General features: G+C 36.6%; 1 protein-coding gene across 1 annotated transcript; it reads left to right on the forward strand.

Moving 5' to 3' along the window:
• Positions 1–309: 309 nt before the first annotated feature.
• LOC110310888 (solute carrier family 22 member 22) lies at positions 310–23,715 on the forward strand. Its single transcript, XM_021184035.3, has 11 exons — positions 310–376; positions 1,787–2,202; positions 6,164–6,267; positions 8,661–8,815; positions 9,774–9,942; positions 10,723–10,846; positions 14,110–14,225; positions 15,277–15,491; positions 20,288–20,396; positions 22,852–23,055; positions 23,294–23,715. The coding sequence occupies exons 2-11, from the start codon at positions 1,804–1,806 to the stop codon at positions 23,361–23,363; spliced, it is 1,665 nt and encodes a 554-aa protein (XP_021039694.1). The 5' UTR covers positions 310–376; positions 1,787–1,803; the 3' UTR covers positions 23,364–23,715.
• The last annotated feature ends 1,474 nt before the right edge of the window (positions 23,716–25,189 follow it).

A 25,189-nucleotide genomic window follows, 5' to 3' on the forward strand; every position in this document is an offset into this window, starting at 1 on the left:
TATTCAGGTAGAAATGTCAATGCTGGAAAAAATGATGGTAATGAGAGAAAGCTACACAGAAATATAGACTGATAAAAATTGCATGGCATTGTTCTAGGTCCTGTTCTGGGTCCATCCTGAAAGTTGTCTGGGAATCTACTTTGTTTTTTTTCCATAGAGTGACTAAACATCAGCACTTCTTATTTTAATGTAGTGTTCAGTTTAAAACCAAAAACTACAAATAACTCTAAAGTCCACTTCAGTTACTTAGTTCCAATGAACAGTGGACTAGGGGTAAATTAGTAACTTTATAACTATCAGTAGATCTTCTTTTGGTAAAGAGACATAGCTTTTCTCTATGTGTGATTTGGCTGTGTGCAACAGAAGTCCTATATAGGTAAATTTCCATGTTTTTTTTTTAAATGGCATGTAAAATAATGGTTAATATAGGATAAGGAATTAAATCATCAAATCAAAAAATTCTTGATTTAGATGCAAAATATGAAACATTGTTGGTTGTACTTGTGTCTCATATCTGGAATGAATATGAATCAATTAATAGCATTATGAGAATTCCTATTTTAAGATCTTAAATTGCTACCTTTTGGCATTATGAATATAAATACCAGTTTCCTGCTGAGCCTTAACGGCTTTTATTGTACTTATCTATATTTACTTTTTAAAAAGTATAATTTGGCAAGTTATAGTGGTAGGTTTTGATCTTATAATTTATCAACAAAATAGAGCATAGAATTATGATTCAATGAATGCAATTTACATATATGTCATTTCAAATATCTAGAAGTTTCAGCTAAATCAGTTGATTTTGTCAAGTAAACAACCATGGCATTTTATGTCTTGAATATAAGAATATAATGCGTCTATGTTTGTATATTAGTATCTCATCTCCATTTTTATTCGCAATCATTAATTGCACCAAGTAATGGGTTAAATTATGACATTTTGTTTATGTGAATAATACATTTGGTCATCTTTAGCTCTCTATTATCATATCCTATTATTGCTCCTCTCTTTTATCTACCTTTCAAATACTTTTCAATTTTCATGTACTAACTCTATTGTTTGCTTTTTTCTCTTTAAAATATTATATATATATATATATATATGTATAATGCATATAAATACATAAATAAAACTGAGTCCATTTAGTGTTTCATATATATATAGTTTTAGGACTGACCATGTGCCACTTCAAACTACCTATGGGGTTAATTATTTCTGGAAGGTACTGATTCTATCACTCTCAGCAGTTATTAATTGCATATAGTTTTTCATCTAGGGGTGAGGCTTTGGGAGATTTTTGCTGTTAATATTGGCATGGTAACTGACATTGTCATTGTTCAGATTTTGGTTAGGGCTTCTATAATATTGAGATTTCACAGTATAGCTTTCCTGCTTTATAAAGAAGACATAGTCTCATAGGAGGCAGAGAGATTGTATTGTTAGTATATTTTAAAATCTACTTATCAAGACTTGAGCAGAATACAATATATTACATGTTAACTATATTTATAAAATGGAGTTCATTCTATAAGTTGTCAAATCTGAAACATTTTTCAATTGAATTCGTCGTCATTATGAAAAAATATACTGCTGTCAATGCTGTGAAAAGCAAACTGTTTATTACTTTTTAATATGCAGGGAAGGAATGTACATTTTGTTGAGAAAATAGTAACTATTTAAATTTTTGAATATCTGATCCAGAAAAGATATATATTTAAATTAATAAAGTCATGATTTTGAATTTGTGTTTTCTATACCATTGTATCTATGCCTCTACATCTAGCATTTGCAAGAATAGCCATGGATTTTGATGAAATTCTACATCATGTAGGTGACAGTGGAAGATTTCAGATTTGTATGATCATCCTTCTCAACAGTTTAGCCTTGGTGTTTTCCCCTCATGATGTCCTGGAGAATTTTACAGCAGCCAGCCCTGCTCATCACTGCCGTATAAACCTTGACAATTCAAGATCTGAAGTTAGTACTGACATGAACTTGACTACTGAAGCTTTGATGAAGGTCTCCATCCCAATGGGCCCAGATCAGAAACCCGAGCAATGCCGACGCTTTAGGTACACCCAATGGCAATTTTTAGATTCCAACATATCAACTTTTAACAGCACTGAGCTAGAGACTGAGCCGTGTCTAGATGGATGGACATATGACCACAGTGTTCTTACTTCTACCATTGTCACTGAGGTAAGATGCTTAAATATAGTGATGTCTAGTGAATTGACTATAGAACCTTGACATCTAGTAATGAGATGTAAGATAGTTTTCACAAAACATTGAGACTAAGGAAGGGGATAAGTGTGTGTGTGTGTGTTTCTGGGTACATTTGTGTGTGTCTGTATATGTAAATACATATTTTAAATATCCATATGTTTGAAAAGAGTAATACCACCAGTCTACAAAAGGATTAACTGAATGTGATGATTGTATTCAGATACTGTGGTCAGTAGTGTATTCACATGATTTACCTTATTTGGGTGAAAAATCTTAGATCTATTATTTACTGTTAAGCAGCTTTATGTTTCACTTTATTAATATTTAAGGCAGTGTTACTTTATATACTGTTTTTAGGGAAAATTCTGGTTAATGATGTCATCTGAACATTATTAAAATTTCTAACTTTCCCCATGAGATGATAACTATTTAGATTTAAAGTGGATGCAAGGATGTGTCTCTCCATTGACTCTTGCCTACCTCTAAAGGAATCTTCTCTGAAAAATAATGCGAGTCATTAAGTCTATAGCTATACACACAAATATTCATATGTATATTAGTTAAGTTTTTATTGCTGTGATAAAACACCATAATTAAGGCAACTTATAAAAGAAAGTTCTTGTTAGTTCATATTGTTGTTCCACCTATAGGGTTGCAGGCCCCTTCAGCTCCTTGGGTACTTTCTCTAGTTCCTCCATTGGGGGCCCTGTGTTCCATCCTATAAATGACTGTGAGCATCCACTTCTAGCCTAGCCTCACACGAAACAGCTATATCAGGGTCCTTTCAGCAAAATCTTGCTGCATATGCAATAGTGTCTGCATATGGTGGCTGAGAGCTCGTGTCTCTAGCTTCATATGTAGCAGAAGATGGCCAAGTCTGCCGTCATTGGGAAGAGAGACCCCTTGTTCTTGCAAACTTTATATGCCTCAGTACAGGGTAATGCCAGGGCCAAGAAGCAGGAGTGGGTGGGTAGGGGAGCAGGGCAGGGGGAGGGCATAGGGAACTTTTGGGATAGCATTTGAAATGTAAATAAAGAAAATATCTAATAAAAAACAAGAAAGTTCTTTTTGGCTTATGGTTTCAGAGGTTTAGAGTCCATAATGGAGGAGTAAGGAAACATCTGAGCACTCACATTTTGTTCCATAACCGTGAGACAGACAGCAATCATTGGGACTATCATGAGTCTTTTGAAGTCTCAATTTCTGCTACCAGAGACAAAACAAGGCCATGCCTTTACATACTTCCCCAAGAGTTCTAGCAAATGGGAACCAAATATTCAAACATATGAGTCTTGAGAGTCATTCGTATTCTGCCACAAGAAGACAATTTGACACTATTATCATTGAACAAGTTCATAGTATAGCTTCCACCCTAGGGCCTATGACCTCCTCAGCCCTGGGATTCTGACCAGTATTACCATACCAAGCATGAAATTTCCCCCTGTGAAGAAGGCCTCAAATCCAGTGTAAACGTGGTTAGTTATGCCATGATTGTTAAATCATATTATTGTACTACCAGTGAACACATCTCTTGTTAGAAATTATTGTTTCATGTATCCCAAACCTGCATCCAGACCAATACAAGTGTCTTGCATTGTACAAAGGATAGGGAAGTCTTCTTCATTGGAGGTTGAAATTGTAGAACACAGAGTAAGAAAACTTAACTTCTTCCATTTGCTATAGTTATGACCATTAAAGAATATTATGAAACTATTAAGAAAGATGAAATTATGAAATTCACAGATAAATTGATGGAGATGGAAACTACCATTTTGAGTAAGATAACCTAGAATTAGAAAGACAAGTATTGCATGCTTTTTGTCATCCTTAAATATTAGTTTTGAATATTCATATATATGTTTTATTTTGAATACTAATATAGGTCAGGAAATTGCTAAGGGGCCAAGGGGAGAGTGTTTCAAGAGAGGTGAGATAGAATAGACTGGTGTAAAAGATTATAAAGAAGTAATAAAATTTAAAAAATGGTTAATTTGGGGTTCGGGAAAATAAGGTAGAGGAGAGAACAGTACAAAGGAAGAGAAAAATAACACTGAAAACCTTTAGAAATGTTCCATGAATATCAACTATGTTAGAAATACCTGAATATATGAAATCTGAATTGGGGTGTACAGTATATATGATCCAATTAAAGCTGAACATTCCGCTTTTTCTTATTTAATGTGTGTTCACAAGTACTGGATCTCTTTGTTGATCACCATCTATGATGAATAGAAATGACTGGGAGCTGACCTGAGCACTGTCTCTCTCCAGGAGGCAGCCAAGGAAGTGAAGCATGGAGCGGGAAAAACTTGGTTTTGCAGAAGTAAAAGTTGCTTAGTATTAATAATATTTAGTCTCCTTAGTTCTTTGTTCTTCTGTAACCAGAAGCTGATGACTTGAGATGAGTTAACACCTGTTATAATTAGGTAAAGGATTCATTGCTAGCACTTCCGTCTCTGGCCAAGCAAACAGAAAAGGACTAGAAAAGAAAAAAAATTAGTCATTCACACAGAGCACACACACACGCACACACACATACACACACACACACACACACACACACACACACAGCAAAGCAGAAAATGGCTACACCACCTTTTATTTATTGCTTTTAGCTTTTTATAGCATTTAGATAAAATACTACAAAAAAATGACTTAAAATCCTTTACATACACACTGTGGTTGGGCCCAGCTATCTCTCTCAATCAATTCCACAAGTGTCATGCATGCTTACTTTACTTATATACACATACACCTACACATGTACATATAAACAAAGAGACATATGTGTGTATGTATGTATTTTTGTATTTTTATATGTATGTATGTATGTATGTATGTATGTATGTATGTATGTATGTGGAATAGTCCCCTAAGTCACCCCATTTCTCTGGCCTTTTTATAGACAAAAGTTCTTAGAAAAATTACCTCATAGATAAAATGTTATATGAAAGGGAAACTACAAAAGGATGTTGATATTAAGTTCAAAGCAGTGCTTGATTCTGTAAGGTCATTATAAGTTCAAAGTAACAGTTTTTATGTGGCCTTGCCTTATCATAGTGCACACCTGTGTTTTCATCCTTGGATCTGAGTGTTTTTCCTTGAACACAAATTGTCTCAAGCCTACTTCTCTTTTTTTAGTATAATTATGAACATTCATTAAGTGGGCACAGTCTATTCTTTTTGTTTGTTTGTTTTTGTTTTTTCAAGGCAGGGTTTCTCTGTATAACCCTGGTTGTCCTGGAACTCACTCTGTAGACCAGGCTGGCCTCGAACTCAGAAATCTGCCTGCCTCTGCCTCCCAAGTGCTGGGAGTAAAGGTGTACACTACCACTGCCCAGCACACATTCTAGTCTTGAGTCTAGCTTTATTACATCTTTCTAGGAAAACAACTAATTCATTCTTTATGTTGGTCTGTAGGAAATCTGCTCAATAGGGTAGACTAATGCCCATGGATTATTATATTAGTTTAATAATGGCAGGAAAGGCATATCAGCTGCAAGAAGCAATCCTGAGGTGAGGTGTCTTTGGGACCTTATGTTTCAGAGCTCACCCATCGGAGTCCATGCAAAAATGTGGGCAACCTCCAAAAAGGCCACCTGTTAGCCTTAGCCTTTCCTAGATGGCTCTTGACATAAAATGCTCTGACAAGAAGTGGAAGATGCATGAATCTATGCATATAATGTAAGTCATTAGGAGCCAGCTTGTTACTGCATATATTTAGTAAAATAATAGTGGTAGATTCTCCCTTAGGGCCAATGACATGTGTGACCCCAACTTACCTAGGATGCAGTAATTGTTAACTTTAAATATTAATCATAGACCACTTCTTATTATTCAACAAGTTTATTCTCTAGATTTACTTGAGGTCTCTTTTTAAATACTAGTAAATATAATTATTCAAGTTATAATAATTGTATTCATTCTTTTATAGTGGGATTTAGTATGTGATTTTCAGTCATTCAAATACTATGCACAAGCCACCTCTTTGGCAGGACATTTGGTATCTGGTCCTATATCTGGCATTATTTCTGACAGGTAAGCTTCATTTTTTTTTACAAAGAAACATCTATAAAACTGTTTTAAAAGATTATATGTTTTTATTAAAAATTACGAACATTTAAAGAAGCTGGGTAGAGGGTATACAATATACATGATAGATATATTTTAAGGAATAACCAACTTTGGAAGACAGAAATCAATGTGATAGGCTTCCAGTGAAAGTAAACTTTGAACTGGTTCATAAAATCCTAACAGTTGGTAGATGGAAAAATGTAAGGGGACAAAAATATCACAAAATGTTATATAGCAAATGCGATTAATGAAATAGCATAGATTTAGCAATGGGAAACAAAGTTAAGTAGCTAAATTTTTAAGAACTGAATCTTCATTTTCTTCTTAAGTTTGATATACTGGATAACAAGAATATTATGGCAATTCAATAAAAAGAAAATTGTGGCAACTCCAAATGCTATGTGCATTTTCATATTTTAAAATTATGTAGTATGATTAATGTGTTCATTTAGGGAAATTCATTTGCTTGAAGTTTACAAGAAAGTTCATGACAGTAGGCAAAAGTAAAACAAAAAAATGAACAAAAAACAAAAACAAAGACTGAGTATGGTGAACACTCAGGGAAATTTCTAGAAAGAAAAATAGAGAGTTAAGAGTAGATCACATCCAGATAAATAAGGAAAGATTTTAAAACAGATGGGTTAAGAATAATACTATTTTGATTTGCATTTCCCTGATGATTAAGCATGTTGAACATTTTTTCAGGTGCTTCTCAGCCATTCTGTATTCCTCAGTTGAGAATTCTTTGTTTAGCTCTGTACCCCATTTTTAATGGGGTTATTTGAATTTCTGGAGTCCAGCTTCTTGAGCTCTTTGTATACATTGGATATTAGTCCCCTATCTGATTTAGGATAGGTAAAAATCCTTTCCCAATCTGTTGGTGGCCTTTTTGTCTTATTGACAGTGTCTTGCCTTACAGAAGCTTTGCAATTTTTATGAGGTCCCATTTGTCGATTCTTGATCTTACAGCACAAGCCATTGCTGTTCTGTTTAAGATTTTTTCCCCTGTGCCCATATTTTCAAGGGTTTTCCCCACTTTTTCCTCTATTAATTTCAGTGTCTCCAGTTTTATGTGGAGGTCTTTGATCCACTTAGACTTGAGCTTTGTACAAGGAGATAAGAATGGATCAGTTCGCATTCTTCTACATGATAACTGTCAGTTGTGCCAGCACCATTTGTTGAAAATGCTGTCTTTCATAATATAATACAAAATACCCATGAAAGGAGTACAGAGACAAACTTTGGAGCTAAGACGAAAGGAAGGACTATCCAGAGACTACCCCACCCAGGGATCCATCCCATAATCAGCCACCAAACCCAGACACCATTGCATATACCAGCAAGATTTTGATGAAGGGACCCTGATATAGCTGTCTAGTATGAGGCTATGCCAGTGCCTGGCTAATACAGAAGTGGATGCTCACAGTCATCTAGAAGATGGAACACAGGGCCCCCAATGGAGAAGCTAGAGAAAGCACCCAAGGAGCTGAAGGGATCTGCAACCCTATAGGTGGAAAAACAATATGAACTAACCAGTACCCCCAGAGCTCATGTCTCTAGCTTCATATGTAGCAGAAGATGGCCTAGTCATCCATCACTGGTAAGACAGGCCCCTTGGTATTGCACACTTTATATGCCCCAGTACAGGGGAATGCCAGGGCCAAGAAGTGGGAGTGGGTGGATAGGGGAGCAAGGCGGGGGGAGGGTATAGGGAACTTTCGGGATAGCATTTAAAAATTGAAATGTATATAAAGAAAATATCTAATAAAATTTAGTAGAAATAAAAAAGAATAATACTATTTTGAGAATAATATTATTAACTAATGTTAGTTATTAATATTTATGAGGAAGGGGATAATCTAATTAGTATGTGTGGATATGCATTACAAGAAAGAAGAAAAGTTAGTATTGAAACTTAAATGGTGGGGCTAGAGAGATAGCTCTGTAGTGAGTGTTTATTCTTCTCTCAGAGGACCTAGATTGAATTCAGATATCCCCCTTTGGTCTCCATGGGTGCCTACATGCCTCAACCCCCCCAACACACACATGCGCACGCACACACACACACACACACACTCACTCTCACACACATGCACAAACTGTTTAAAAAAAGTTTAGTATGTACTTGATGTGATGGTGCAGCTCCAAAATAGAAAACTGTGCTATATTAGAAACATAAATATAGTGACTCTCTTTATAGTGACATTTATATGAAGATGTATGACTTTAATTGTTTTGTTATGATAGTATATAGATCCCAGAAAAGGATCTAAGAGTATAAGGGTTATCTTAGAACATGCTAATTATGTGTATATAACCAGTTGTTAGATCTTTTACTATTTTAACTGTTACCATAGGTTTGGAAGGAAGCCATTGTTGATGTATTGTTGCCTAGCCTATGGGGCTTTGGGGTCCTACTGTGCCTTTGCCCCCAATTTCTCCGTTTACTGTGTTTTGAGATTCCTGTTATCTGCCTTCCAAAGTACTATTTTGATCAACTCTCTTATCCTTGGTAAGTTTGCCTTGATGTGCACACATGTATTATCTTACATTCTAGAAGTTATCTTTCTTAAAAAGTGTTGGAGCCCTGGAAAGATGGCTCAGTTCATTGACTGTTCTTCTAGAGGTCCTGAGTTCAATTCCCAGCAACTACATGGTGGCTGAAAACCATCTGTAATGGGGTCCATATGCCTTCTAATGTCTCTGAAGAGAGCAACAGTATACTCATATAGGCCGGCAGTGGTGGCACACGTCTTTAGTTCCAGCACTTGGGAGGCAGAGGCAGAGGCAGAGGCAGAGGCAGAGGCAGAGGCAGAGGCAGAGGCAGAGGCAGAGGCAGAGGCAGAGGCAGAGGCAGAGGCAGAGGCAGAGGCAGAGGCAGAGGCAGAGGCAGGCGGATTTCTGAGTTCGAGGTCAGCCTGGTCTACAGAGTGAGTTCCTGGACAGCCAGAGCTATACAGAGAAACCCTGTCTCGAAAAAACAAAACAAACCAACCAAACAAACAAACAAACAATCAAGCAAACAAACAAAAAGTATTGGATATTGTGCTGGTTCGTTTTTGTCAACTTGATACAAGCTAGACTCATTTGGGAAGAGGGAACCTCAGTTGATGAGAAGTCTCCACAGAATTGACTATAGGCAAGTATCTGGGACATTTTCTTGATTAATGATCAATATTAGAGGGTCTAGTCTATTGTGAGTGGCCCCATATGCCCTGTGAAATTCATGGGGAGAAAGCCAGGAAACAGTTCTCTGTGCACTCTGCTTCAGTTCCTGCCTCCAAATTCCTGCCCCTCTCTTTATGATTATCAATAAGCTCTAAGATAAAAACAACAAAACAAAACAAAACAAAACAAAACAAAACAAAACAAAACAAAACAAAAGAAACCTTCCTTCCTTAAGTCACTATTGGTCATGGCAATAAAATACCCGTAAAATGCAAACTAATGCAGAACTCTTCTTCTTTCAGTTTTGGAAGAAGCATCAGCCCAGTGGTACCCCACAATCATAGTACTCAGTGGACTGTTTTACAGTATTGGCCAGGTTGCACTTGGGGGACTAGCCTATGTGATTTCGGATTGGCACTTACTTCAACTTGCATGTGCCTTGCCCGTCTTCATCTTTTTTGTTTTGTTCTGGTATGTAAACGTTGATATGTCCTAACCCATTACATTCCAATGACTAGAATACAGGATGATGGACTTATCCACTGAGAAATATTTTCCCATTTACTCATGTACTCTAGGCTATTTTAAGTATAACATGCAGGAAATAAACGTTAACAGACTTAGGAGGAAAACCAATAACAGGATAATTCCTTCGGTTAATTTATAAAATGAAGTGACTGGTGGCTCAAAATTTCACTCAGGTATTAATTTATTTTTCTCTTGGTTGGTGAGATCAAGTCACAGGAAAATCTATTTACATGACAGCTAAGGACAGAGAGGCTTGAAAGTAGATCTTTTTTTTTTTTTTTTGATCCCTCTTAAAGCAAACACAAAACAGTCTTCTTTCTGAAAGCCACTATTCTGGTATTCCTTAAAATTTTAATTAGTCTTCTTAAAAATAAAACACAAGATATCCTTTTAAATAAACAATATAAAGTTATTACTATTTTGTTGTTCTTTAAAATTGAAGTGAATTTTTTGAGTTAAAAATACTGAAAAACAGATTTAGACTTTAATAATCAATTCTTTCCTCTTTTTTTAAGAATAAATATATTTTTAGCTGTAAACGCGTATTAAACAGGCTAAGCAACAGGATATAACAGTGGTATTAATGAATAAATCAAAGGTTGGTTAGATCCTGGAATGTCCTCTATTGCTAGGGGGAATCATATTCTATAAGATTATGGATAGAACAGGAATATATCTGGACTGGAATATGACCTCCCCTTCTGTTCACTGCATTTTAAACAGCTGGGTGCCAGAATCAGTCCGGTGGCTCATAATCACTGGCAAAACAGATAAAGCATGGAAGGAACTCCAGAGAATTGCCTCCATCAATGGGAAGAAAGGCATTGCACAAAATCTAACTACTGAGGTACTAGACACACATAGTTATTATCTTTAAATTCCTTGTTGTCATCAAATAATTAAAAAGCACAGTGAAATAGGTAAACATACCCAATAACTAGAGGAATTTGGGGATAGACTCAAATAATATGAGTATTATTACTACCCCTTTAAAATGTCTATTTTAATTAAAATATATAATTCCCCCCTTCACTTTCCTCCTTCAATTCTTCCCATGACACCCTCATCATATTCCTCGTGAATTCATGGTCTCTTTTTTCTTTAATTGTTGTTGCTATTTATGAACACCTAAATATATAAATACAATCTGCTCAGTCTATTTAGTGTTATTTACATGTATATGATTTCAAGGGTGACCACATGGTATTAGATAACCAATTAGGGAATCAATTCCCTGGAGATGACTATTTCTCAATCTTCTGGCATCCCTTAGTTGCCTATATCTCTTTGTCTGGGTGAAGCCTGGTAAAAGTCATGTTAGCAAGTCTATTGGTGTTTTTCTTGTCAAGGCAGCCATATTATCCAGATAGCAGGGATGATGCTCCACTGTTCTTTATATGAGTCACAATAGCATAACAGACTTCCTGATTCTCTGACTCTTACTATCTTTCCTCTCCTTCTTCTTTGATATCTTCTGACTCTAATATATAGGAGTTGTAAAGTAGATATATCAACTGGGGCTCGGGACTATATGATCAATAGTTGTTCTTTACATTTAGATCAGTTGTGGTTTTCTGTAACAGTTTCTTTCTTTTGCAGAGAGAATTTTGTTTGATCAGAGATGAGGACTATATGCAGAGTGCAGTTAGACACTGTTCTGATTTAGTAAAGTGGTGGTAGATCTTCCTCAAAGAACCTTGACTTTGCTGGCTCTAGGTAATCAGATTAGTTTCCTGCCTGTTGAGTGAGCATTGCACCCAATTAGAAAACTGTTGTCTACTACCAAGATATGCTCGCTATTATCATACCATTAGTGATATTTTGTGATGCTGCCCATTATCATACCATTAGTGATATTTTGTGATGCTGCCCATTCTTGGAATTCATAGGCATCACATCTGGGATAGGACTATTTGTTATTTCCTTTCTTTGGCAGCCTTCCTATACTATCACAGCTTCTTAAAGAAGAGGTATTCAGGTTAGATGCACTTCAATCCAATTTACCTGCAAAGTTCATAGTTTCATTTTACTTTACTCCTTGGGACCATTTGCTTGGAATTTTTTTTTCCAACCTTTTACTCTGAGGTAGTGTCTGTCTTTGTTACTGAGGTACATTTCCTGTATGCAGCAAAATGCTGGGTCCTGTTTACATATTCAGTTTGTTAGCCTATGTCTTTTTATTGGGGAATTGTGTCCATTTATGTTAAGAGATATTAAGAACCAGTGATTGTTGCTTCCTGTTATTTTTATTGTTGGAGGTGGAATTATGTTTGTATCACTATCTTCTTTTGGATTTGTTGAAAGAAGATTACTTTCTTTATTCCTAAATAAGGTTATATGTTCTACATTTTTGTTATCCATTCATCAGTTGAAGGATTATTGTGAATTTAGCAGCAGTGAACATGGATGTACAAGTACCCCTTTTCAAATATTCTTGGCATTTATAATTTTTCAGCATTATTTTAAGATTGTGTTGGAAGTATGAAAAGAATTGAATATATAGAGGGATGTATGCAGGCATGTCAGAAGTCTGCATTGTATGTGTCATGCTGTGCATGGTAGAAACAAAAGTCTCACAGACTTAGTAACTTGAGTTCAAACCTAATATTGTATTTATAGTCTATTACCATATTAATATTTTCTAAATGGAAAAAATGATCAAAAATAACAGTTGGGAATTTTCTTTCTAAAATGCACCTGGAGAAATGCTCTTGGGAAGACACCCTGTCCTCATTCAAATTGGTTATCTAATACCAAGCATTCAGCCCTGAGATCATGTCCAGGTGACAGTAGAGGACAAGGGAGCTACTTTTTGTCATGATATTGATGACTGAAAACTCACAGTTGAGAAAGAGACACATAGAAGGCCTATAAGGCAACCACTACTTCCAGCCTAACCCACCACCAAAATTAAAAACCTGGATAGAAATCCACTGATGAGAACTCTTAGAAATGGTGATAAGGATGCCAAAGCATACGTTCTCCATGGTTGATGGTTTCTGGCAGGAGTGCCAGCTGGGAGTGACTCAGTTTTCTTTAAGGGACTGGACATTGAGAGTTTGACAATGCTCAGGAGCAACACAAATTGGACTCCTTGTCCTCCTCTTCCTCCTCCTTCCTCCTCCTCTTCTTCTTCTTCTTCTTCTTCTTCTTCTTCTTCTTCTTCTTCTTCTTCTTCTTCTTCTTCTTCTTCTTCTTCTTCTTCTTCTTCTTCTTCTTCTTCTTTTTCTTCATGGGGGAGGTTACAAGGGTGGGAGATAGACTGGGAGGAATAGGAAGCGTGATTAGAGCTCATGATGAGGAGTTCTCAGATAATCAATAAAAATATGAAAAGAAAAAAATCTAATTAAAGATCATCTTAGAAGTTGAGTCTAAAAGTTAATATTTAATGTAGAATTTGCTGAAAAAGCAATTTCACATAAGTTAATAGCAATATAAGATATATAAAAATCTGCAAAGATACAATAAAAAACTAACTGTCACTTTTCTAGTAGTTAATCAGGTATAGGACTTGACTCATCATGAAATTTACTTGGTACAGTGGGGATTCCTAGAAAGCATTTGACAACAGTCACTCAGTTTGAGCATCAATTATCTAGTTATGACCTTGTCAGACTAGTCTGCTCTAATAGTTTCTTATGAAAAACAATTTAGGAATTATTAGAAAGTAATTTTATAATTTTTTACCATGAAATATTTTTACAACATATATAGTATATACATCTTCATTTTAGCATTTTATCTTTTATCTTTATTTTTTACTTGTTTGCTTCAAAATTTTTAATTGTAGTTATTATTCATTTTGTGTACATGTATTTGGGGTACACACTTGCAAGAGAGGTCATATGAAGGTCAGAGGACAATTTATTGGAGTCAGTTCTAGACTTACCTGTGGGTGTGGGGATTAAACTTAAGTCATGGGGCTTTGTGGCAAGTGCTTTCACCTTAGGCAATCTTGCCATTCCTATTTTCCTTTTAGATAGTTGGAGTATGATGGTTAGTCATAGATGGTGTATGGCAGCATAGAAGAGTGAAATATAATTTGTGGAGAATTTGTTTCAAACTTCTATTCAACCTAAATATGTTGCCATGATCTCTTTCATTTTGAAGGACTTGCGATCCAAACTTAAGGAAGATGTGAATTCAACTGGAAAGCTTTTCAGAATAAAGGACATCTTTATTAATCCCATGATACGTAAAATAGTGCTTTCAAATTCCATTGTATTGTGAGTACTTTACCCTCTTTCCTTCACTGTCATATAGTCAACTATGTCATCATCGTGCTAAGCCCTTCGAGGAATGTCTCGGGTAAACAAGTGTGTCCTTTCCCCTTTATTCAAGACACTAGAAACCTAATTACAAATGTATGTAGGGAAGAATTAAAAACAACTCACATGGGTTATGTTTTTTTTAATAGTTCATAGAATGGCTGTAATTTACAGTAACTGGAGAAATGTAAGCATGAAATTAAAAAGGCAATTTACACCTCAACTAAGTTTCACTAAATAATGAGAATGATAAAGCAAGTTTTTAATGAAATCAAACAATTTTATTTATACAAAGCAGTAATCCTCAATGCATAACACTGAAATCAAATCCACACAAATTTCAAGTTTTGCTCAAAGTGTCTGGTCTTCTTTTGATCTCCAGATGTTACAAATGGACATCTTTGCAACCCATTAGGCAATTATAGGAAAACGGTGGGGCAGGATCACTGCAAGTGATAATACATTTCTACACAACCACAGCTTTCTCCAGTGAATCTACTTGTAGTCCAAATTTCAGGAAAAGAAAAGTGACCTCAGCATAAATTATTTGACTTTCCTAAATATACACATCTTGCATGATATATTCTTGCACTGTATCAAGAGTTGCAAGATGCAGCTTTTGAGCCCATGGTTTTCTATATAGAAAAAAGATCACTAAAGACAGCTTCATACTCCCTGCCTAGGATTTGACATACTTCAAATCTAGGGTCTATTAGAGCAGTAAACTAAGTTAAGAATGTTTTAAATATAAATTTCCTTGTAAACTCTGCTAAATGTATTGATCATTTCTGTAATTACCTTATTTTTATGTTTTTTCTTAAGTAGGTACTGTAACATTATAATATTCAATTTTATCCAATATTTGAAATATTTATTTTAGTTATATATTTAAAGGAAATCATCCAGAGTATACACACACTCAGACACACAGACACACAGACACACACACACTGTAATAAAATGTTTTTTTTCCCCAGTTGGTTGAATGCCTTTGTGTGCTCTCTCTCAGTTTTGCAGAATTTTTCAGCTTTATTGGCCTCTTGTTGAATGTTCAACTGTTGGGAAAGAACATATTCTTGACCCAGATTTTTCTAGGTTTGATAGACGTGCCCAGTAAATCACTCACATATTTTACAATAAGAAATGTAAGCCGTCGTCCTTTAATTGCTTTTTTGCTACTTACAACTGGAAGTTTTATTACCATCACCATATTCATCTCTGAAGGTAAGACTCCCTCAGTGTCCAGAATCTTACTATTAATGTATATCCATGTAGACTTAGATTTTCAAAAAAAAAAAAAAGTATCTTATACTCTACTGCCTAAAAGAACACTAGACCCTATTTATTTGAATTTTTATTTTTAATTATACATATGCTTGAGTGTGTGTTCATGCTATATGTGAATGTATAGATATGTGATTGTAGGTGCCCTAGGTGGTCAGAGGTATTAGATCTCTTAGAAATAGAATTATGGGAAGTTGGGCATAAGCTTCCTGATGTGGGTTCTGGGAAAGCATTCTGGTCCTCTGTGAGAGCAGTAGGTTCTTCTAACTGCTGAGCTCCCCCCCCCCAGCTCCCTATTTATTTATTTTAAAGGAATTCCCATATTTGAAACTCTCTCTCTCTCTCTCTCTCTCTCTCTCTCTCTCTTTCTCTCTATCTCTCTCTCTCTCTCCCTCTCTCTCCCTGAAAACAGTAGAAAGGATAGAATCATTAAAAGTGATATTTCCATAAGACATTTAAAGTTATATGTTGTAGCTTTCTCCTATGATATTATTTTTAGTTAAACTTCAGGATAAAAAAATGAGCATAGCAGAAATTACATGATTTTTCTAAATGTACATGGATTGCATGGTGAATGCTTGCACTAGATTAAGAGTAGCAAGAGGAAGACGAATCGCATAACATTCTATATGGAAAATGAGGCACTGAAAGAGTCCTTGTGGAGGTTTGTAGGGTTAGTAGTGCCCTACGTCTGCTCTGCTCTGCTCTGCTCTGCTCTGCTCTGCTCTGCTCTGCTCTGCTCTGCTCTGCTCTGCTCTGCTCTGCTCTGCTCTGCTCTGCTCTGCTCTGCCACAGGGCTTAGCTGCTTGGGGAGGCAGGATTGGGATTTTTTGACTGGGTTTACCCCACACTGTGCCTGGCAAGGGTCTGGCTGTTGGGAATCCTTGAGACACTGCTCGGGGATTGGGGGAGGCGCAGGGTCCCTGGGCCTGCGAGGAGGCTGGGGCCATCTTGTTCTCAGGCTCTCGGACACCCAGGCACTGCTGGGAGCCACAGAAGGGCTGAGAATGGAGCTGGAATCTAGCCTAGGGCTGAGGGGAGGAAAGGGGAAAAGGGGAGCTCTGGCTAACCCAAGGGGGCGGGAGGAGTCCTTGGCTTGTCGATGAGAAGCTGGTTTGGTTTGGCTTGGCGGCCATGACCAGGAGCACAGAGAGGCCTTCTATGGGAGGCTCCCCATGGCAGATCCCGGTGATAAGAGGCAGTTCATGGTTTTAAGGAATTTATTGTCATGGTGGAAAGTGGATGAGTAAAACTATACCCCCTTTATTAGGTGGGCCTGAGGTTAAATACCATTTGTAGGGTGGAGTGTCTGGAAAGGAGAGTTTAATGGCTAAGTCCTCCAGGCCTTTAGGTACCTCATAAAAATGGAGATCTGTCTTGAGTCTACGTGCCCTTAGGTCACAGCCTCTATCTGTGGAGGAGTCTGGGGTGTTGCCCTTACATGACCAATGGTCACAAATCTATGGAAGGCTTCGGCCTCATGACAGGAACCTTGTGTCTGGGAACTAGGATAAAACAACTGCCATCACTTTAGGGTCACTGGGGTTTCTAGTCTTAGCTCAACCAGGAACCAGGCTGACTTTCTAGCTCCTCCAGGGGTCAAATAACAACTTGCAGTGTTTCTTTCCTTCTATGGCTTGAGCTTCAGGGACCAAACTGACGTCTTAAGTGTTGTTTGTAGCTCTACCAGCTTAGCTATGCACTCTACTTTTAAGCCAGGACATTTTAAAGGCTGTGAATTCTTTAGTAAAGAGAATTACAACTTTATGGCTTTCTTTAAACTTGGAAGCTCTACATCAGATTTTAATAGCACTAATTATGTATCATCAATAAAAAAATCAAGACAACAGTCATCTCTGGGAGGCCTACATCAACAATATTACTTGGCATGAAGTCATCATGTCGAAAGGACAATAACTACACACAAGTAGTTTAAAGAATCTCTCTGGGGCCATTCAATGTTGAACCTCTAAAGCCAAATGGAAATTTGGTGCAGAAACACACACACACAAAGATGTCACGGAAGTGGAAGGAGGACATAGAGTTTGGAAAATTGGTGTGACTGTGTTAGTCACCTATAAATAACTAAGATGTAGGTGGTAAGGAGGAAGTTGATTACAGACTATTTAATATATTATGATCTAGTAAGTATTCAATCGATGTTCTTTACCAATAGGAAAGGCATGATTGGAATGACAGTATTTCAGAGCATGTATTTAAATAACTTTTGGCAGAAATCATGGACTGTGATTAATCTACATTGGAGACACGTAGAATCCGACAGAGGAAAGTTTCTTTAGAAAGAGGGAGAAAAGCCGGGCGTGGTGGCGCACGCCTTTAATCCCAGCACTCGGGAGGCAGAGGCAGGCGGATTTCTGAGTTCGAGGCCAGCCTGGTCTACAAAGTGAGTTCCAGGACAGCCAGAGCTATACAGAGAAACCCTGTCTCGAAAAACCAAAAAAAAAAAAGAAAAAGAAAGAGGGGGAAAAAAAGGTCTTTGATGATTATTAGCTACTTTTTTTTGTGATTGTCACTAGTCCCTGACAGGAAATAATTGAAGGGATGGGCCCTATTTTTCACTGATGGCTTGAGGGGAGATAATCACCATCGTGATTGGAAGGCAGGATGGGCAGTGGGTCCAGGAAAGTGCTACTGTGTGCCTAGGACTCTGTCTTCTAACATCTTGGTGTTATGAGAGACCCAGAGGGGAACAAAAACAAGACCACGCTGTTGACCTCAAGTCTCCAATGATGTACCTCTTCCAGGGATATTCCACCACTCAAAAGTTCCACACCTTTCACAAACAGTGCCATTGGATGAGGAACAGTGTACAAGTACATAAGGCTGTGAGGAAACATTTCTCATTTAAACTGTAACTGCATGCATAAAAGAAATTCTGAAAATCAATTCTAAATGCTTTAGAATTAACTGGTGCAAAGATTTTCATGTTTTTATGAAAGATTCTAGAGAAATTGCATTTAGTGACAAGAAGAGGAATTTTATGACCAACATTGAGTTAAAATTTACATGTGTTATAGCTGTCAAATATTTTAATATGTGCTTGGTGTGCTTAAGATAAAGAATTAATTTTTTCTCATGGCCTAGACAGGGGACAAGTATATATTTGTTCCTTAAGCATACAATACCTAAACCTATACTTTTATTCCAAAGATATTGTCTTATATTTCTCCTTACTATTTTTATTGATGAACATCTATTCACTATCAATCAAACTTATTCCCAAATAGGACTTCTATTTTTGTTATATGCTTGCAGAGCTTTGGTGGCAAGGAAATGAAGATATAATAGACAAACAGACAGACAGATAGCAAACAGACAGACAAAGTAAAGGATGGACACACACACACACAAACACACATGCGCGAGTGCACACACACACATACATACACACACACACACACACACACACACACACACACACACACAGGTGGACTGAGCTCTTTGATGGAGAAATTATAGTTCCTTGGAAACTCACTATGTTTATTACTTACAGTTGAACATAGAGACAGGATTAGTACATCCAGCTAAACTAGAAGGTGGGATTCTTACATACAGATAAATGAAGAGACAGAGTTATTGTATACAGTGGAACAAGGAGGTAGGTTGACCTTATTTAAGTAGGAGAAGCCTCTGTAGGGGAGAGTTTTCAGGCCATAACTATCTTGAGGGGATACAGCAATGGTGATCATTTTCTGCACACACTATCAACAGTTTTACACAGAGTAGAGCAAGGCTCTGCCATTCCTGAGAGTCTCACCTTCCAAGGGAGGCAGGCTTTGCAGGTTTCCCATGAATCTGGGAGTCCTTGAAATGGCTTGCTTATTTCCACAGTGCACATACACTCGGGACTTCATTCACTTAGAATGACCTACCACCAACACCATTCTAAAGCATTCTATTTTCATTTCTGTTAACATCCTCTGCCTATTTTTCATTCAAGCCACTTGAATTCTTGTTGTGCAGTTTTAGAAATTCTTTAAAGATTTATTTATTTTATGTATATGAGTACATTATAGTTGTCTTTAGACACACCAGAAGAGGGTGTCAGATCAAATTGCAGATGGTTGTGAGCCACCATGTGGTTGCTGGGGATTGAACTCAGGACCTTAGGAAGATCAGTCAGTGCTCTTAACCATTGAGCAATCTCTCCAGCCATAGAAATTCTTTAATAATGTGGAATATAACACCCTATAAGGTACATGTTTGTTACCATTCTATAGATTCCATTTCACTCTGCAGAAATTCATGTGCCTTGTTACATATCTTTATGAAAACTTTCACATGTCATTATTGAATATGATCTTGGCAGGGGATTTTCATTTATGACTTTAGTTAGGTTGAGACTAATTCATTTTATGCATAATATTTCATTTGTTTAAGCAATAAAGACATTTTTGTTAATTTGCTTGCTATAATCTGGTTCTATTTTATTTTATTATTTCTTTTCTTTTTTTAAGATGCCTATTTTGTTTGTAATAAGAAAGTGCAGGAACGGGTGTGGATTTGGGTGGGTGGGGAGGTAGAGAGGATCTATGAAGAGTTATAGGAGGGAAAACCATAATCAGAATATGTATGTTTTTAATAAAACAGTAGCGCTTGGTTCCAGATAATGGCTTAGTAGTTAATATTTTTAAAAAAAAATTGTAAATGTTTTGAATTAGAGATCAATAAATATTGATAGAATAAGTATTTTCTCCCTTTAACAATGTTTTCAGAGATGTATGTCCTGCGTACTATTATTTTCGTTTTGGGAAAAGGATGTTTTGCAGCTTTCAATTGTGTAAGCACAGCATACAGCAATGAACTCTCACCAGTAGAACTCAGGTAAGAAAAGACACTGGAGTGGTTCATTCTGAATACTGCTGAACATTCTAAAAAATTTAAATGAGTAAAATGGGTGTCATTTTACAAGACATTTCCAGCTTTTAGCCTATGTTAAAGAAAGTTTTATGGAGTGTTGAGAAGATGTATATTCTGTTTCTGTTGGACAGAGTAGTCTATAGATTTGGTAGGTCTATTTGCTTTATAGTGTGGTTTAGCTCTAAAGTGCATGCTGACTCATAGTTTGGATGATACGTGTCTTGGTTGGGTTACAATTGCTGTGATGAAACACCATGACCAAAGCAACTTGGAGAGGAAAAGATTTATTCAGCTTATTCTTCCACATCACAGTTTCATCATCAAATGAAGTCATGACAGGAACTCAAGCAGGGCAGGAACCTGGAGACAGCAGCTGATGCAGCAGCCATGGAGGAGTGCATACTGGCTTGCTCTACATGGCTTGCTCAGCCTGCTTTCTAATATAACCCAATACTACCAGCCCAGGAATGATACCATCCAATGGGCTAGGCTTTCCCCCCAAATCACTAATTTTAAAAATGCTTTGGAGACCTATCTACAACCCGATCTTATAGAGGCATTTTATTAAATGAAGGTCCCTCTTCTTCAGTGACTTTACCTTGGATCAAGTTGACAGAAAACTAAGCAGTACAACCTGTTTAAAGGCAAATGAGTTTGATGTGATGTGATGAAATATATGTGTATGAGTGCATGTGTGTGTGTGAGCATGTATGTGTGTGTATGTGTGTTTATGTTTATGTTATAGGTCATACAAGTAGAAAAGAGAAGGGAAAATACAAGAGGAAAGAGAAAAGGAGCATGGGATGAAATGCATATGACATGAAAACAGAAGGAGGGACAGCTGTGGGGGAAGGACCTGTGAGACTGGGGATTAGGAGGAGGGAGAGAGGAGAGAGTAATGAATAACAACTATACATAATTACCTATGTATGAAAGCATCTTAGCTAAACCCATCATCTCATAACCTAACTTAAAAGATAAGATAAACAGGAAGTGTCCTCCCACAATGTTAGAGACAAGACACTTTAAAAATGTTGGTTACATACAAAAGTTTCATCACACAGACTACTATTTTCTTCTTACTCTATCTCATCAGCCTGAAAATAATAGTCTAGCCTAGCCTATTATTTTGCATCTTTGATGGCTCAAAGACCACTTGTGTACAAAATTTTAAAAGGTAGTTTCCTGAAGGTATTTTTGTGTACAAAAACAAAATGTTGCATATTAAGGAATGGATGATGTATGATACCATGACAGTCCTAAGACTCAGCCCTAAACATCCATGTGTGTTCAAGGACATTAGAGCTTCAAATGTTCCAATCTGAGCCTTTACCTTACAAAAATGAACCCCCATGTTTGTTTGTCAAACATAACACTCACTTCTGTATTCCTTATGGATACATTTTCCACTGCTAATGGAAGAATTTTTTTCTCTTCAATTGAGAATTTCAAAACATTTTGACAATCTAAATGATTTTCTGAGTAATGGGGAATATCAGACAACTTGTTTTGGAAGTTACTAAAAATCTTGCTTGTTGGTTCATCATTTACATTTCTTTGTGGTGGATATTTCCTCCTCCTCCTCCTCCTCCTTCTTCTTCTCCTCTTCCTCCCCCTCCTCCCCCTCCCCCACTTCCTCCTCTTCTTCCCCTCCCCCTCCTCCTCTTCCTTCTTTTGTAGAAGTTAAATGAGAAAATACATGTAAAATGGCAATTTCATGTAATTGTTTGAAAATTGGAGATGTAATCTCAATCTTAGAATAAAATTGTCAAGTTATGTGTTTTACTTTTTAGATTTCATTTTTTTGCAACATTTTATTTTCTAAAGTTCTGTAAGAAAGTGCTATCAGCCAAGTAATGAATCTCTAGTTTTTAAACTACTTTTGATAAAATATTTAATGACAGTCCATGTACTAGGACAGGACTTAACTTGAAAAAGAAGGAAGAAAGTAAGGTCAATTTATTAAATCTAAAATGTATATAGATTTAAGGATTTTTTGGTGTAAATTATACAGTAAGTAAGTGAATATTGGGTACTACATACTAAAATAATATTCATACTTATTTTGAATTTAAATTTAATTTATCTTGTTTTATCTAGTAACACTAATATTGTATTAAATGAACATTGATACAACATCTATTTTGTCCATCTTACATATGAGAAATCTAAAGATCACAGTAGAGTATATACTTCATTATCAACCAACTATGGTTTAACACATTATAGTATGTTCAAGAGATGCAAAAACTCTGTGTCTGCTTGAAAATAATGCTTATTATGGAACTCGAGAAGGCATTGTTTTATATGCCAGAAAGTGAATATTGATCATGGGTAATGTCAGATATCTGTACTGAAATGGTGCAATTAAAACCAGCCTTGTAGATTCAGGTTTCGCATCTTTGGTCTCTTTTTAAAGGTCAACTCTAAATGGTGGTTTTTTAACTGTTGCTCGATTAGCTGGGGTCCTGTCTGCACTAACACTTGCTACTAGAAAGTATTTTGTACATCTTCCCATGATACTCTATGGAGTCCTACCCATAGTGGCAACAATCAGCATCATCTTTCTGCCAGAGACCTTTAATCTCCCACATACTGACATTATCAAGGATATGGAGAAAAGGTGAGATTTCATGTTGGGGAAGAGGATGGAAGGAGGCTGTGACTGATATGTGAATTGAACAAAAACTAAATTATGGAAAGAAAAACAAGTGTGTTGGGAAGTCTGAATGAACATTTAAGAGAGCTGTGTAATGTCTTGTGCAGTCCAAATAAACATTATTTGTATATTTTAATATCTCTGTCATACTTTTATGTCCATTCATCTGATGCTGTTAATTTTTTTTTTTTTTTGATTCCAGGAAAAGATTGATGAGCAAAAACATCAGTAAAAAAGAAGGGCAAGACTTCTTGGAAACTACCGAGTGCTAAAGAGAGTCAAGATCCACAGGGTTCCATCCACATAAAGACTCTTTATTCTGTCCTGTACCCTAGAGACTTTACCCATTGATCAGCAGTTACAGATATATTTATTAAGTGAAGCTACTGCAAAAGTAAATCTCTCAGCCAATCCGTTATATAGATGCAAGTCCTAAGGTTTTTATCAAATACTGGAGTACAGTCCCCTTTCATAAAAAATGTGAGAGCAAATCTGTGCAACAAACAAACAAACAAAAAGAAAAACCACAACTTATTTTGTGCTTGTCCTGAAATATTTATATTTTGATTTGAAAATCTTGATAAGAATAAGCATTGGAAACTTACAGATTGTTGAACAACAACATGATAATCATTTAGAGGATAAATGTACTACTGTGATTTTTAATTACATGGTAATTGTTTTCTTTTTCATTGTAGCAATTTATAAGCAATTACTATTTCTGAAAGTTTTGTTTGTAGTAAGAATAGTAATATCTTCTCCCTGAAAATTATGTATATTTGGAGAGAGAACGCAATATGCATTTGTTAGTATGCTTATAGTTGTTCAAGAAGAAACTGCTTATTAAATTCATACTCTAAATTTGTAATTCATTGTGTGGTATGTTAGTTTGTTTATCCACTGTCTGGTTTCCAGTGTTTAATTATTAGAAAGATAAAAACATAGCTAACTTGTAACATCCACCAATTTCCTTACAGCTCCAGGTGTTTTTGTAGTGGAAAGGTATTGAAGTTTTAGAAGTGAGCAGACAGAATCATGGGCAGGGCGGGGGGTGGGGGTGGGGGAATACAGAAAACCTGACATTTTGTAAGTTAGAATTGAGGAACAGAGAACTTCAACAAACAATATACCTGAAAACAAGTGGGGTATAGGCTATGGCAGAGGTGAAAGAAATGGTGTAAGTCTCAGAAAACAGCTTTAGAGTAGTGCCAAGATTAAGCAGAAACATGGTCTCATCATATGTTATTTTGGAGTCTGTAGTACGCTAATGCCAAGTTCTCTCCTCTTTCCCTGGCATTTGGTTGTACTGATGGACTGAGACACCATTTTGAAACAATTCATCTGAGTCTTTGGCTTGGAACTCAAAGCTTCTCCATTGATCTGTGTTCAGGACTTCTGAGCCAAGGTCATGAAATGACCCCTATACGTGATAGCCTTGAGAGATGTGCCATGAGAAGCAGGTCAGAGATGTAGGAAGGATTGTGGTTGATACCTTTTCATAGCCATTAATTAGGAAAACTAGTTACACACACACACAGACACAGACACAGACACAGACACATGCAGGTATGCATGTGGGGGGAGAGAGAGAGAGAGAGAGAGAGAGAGAGAGAGAGAGAGAGAGAGAGAGAGAGAGAGAGAGAAGAATGAGCCATACAAACTCTGTCTGCCTACTATCCCTTGGTGTAGATTATTGTGACCTCATTTGATCATTCTGAGGACCTCAGAGCAGCTGGCAGGCTGGTAGAAAGCTTGCCAGTCATTCCTCTCCATTAAAAATGGCAGATTGGTGGCAGCAGCTGACCCTCTCCCCATTCCTTATAGAGTCTTTTGAACAGATCAGATTGCCTTAAATATTTACATACAAGTTTTCAATCAAGTTTTACTGTAATTTATCTTTTCTCTTATTTTCTCGTTTCTTCTTTTTTCTTTCTAATTTCCTAATCCTCTTTCTTTTTCTATGTTCTTTGTTAAGTTTGGTTCTCACTATAGCGTCAGCCTACCTTAGGCTTGTGGTACTTGAACCTCAGTCTCCCAAGCACATGGATTGCAGATAGGAGTCCTAACACTCAATTTTTAATTTTTAACTATTTAGTCT

The sequence above is a fragment of the Mus caroli genome, unplaced genomic scaffold, assembly GCF_978045245.1.
Source record: "Mus caroli unplaced genomic scaffold, Mus_caroli_1 scaffold_16, whole genome shotgun sequence".
Classification (NCBI taxonomy): Eukaryota; Metazoa; Chordata; class Mammalia; order Rodentia; family Muridae; genus Mus; species Mus caroli.

What these genes read in the sequence shown, in the direction of transcription:
- LOC110310888 (XM_021184035.3), top strand. Translation starts at nt 1,804, where the DNA reads ATGGATTTTGATGAAATTCTACATCATGTAGGTGACAGTGGAAGATTT. An exon ending in TCTGGCATTATTTCTGACAG is followed by an intron (nt 6,268 to 8,660) that starts GTAAGCTTCATT and finishes CTGTTACCATAG; the next exon opens with GTTTGGAAGGAAGCCATTGT. An exon ending in ATCAAGGATATGGAGAAAAG is followed by an intron (nt 23,056 to 23,293) that starts GTGAGATTTCAT and finishes TTTTGATTCCAG; the next exon opens with GAAAAGATTGATGAGCAAAA.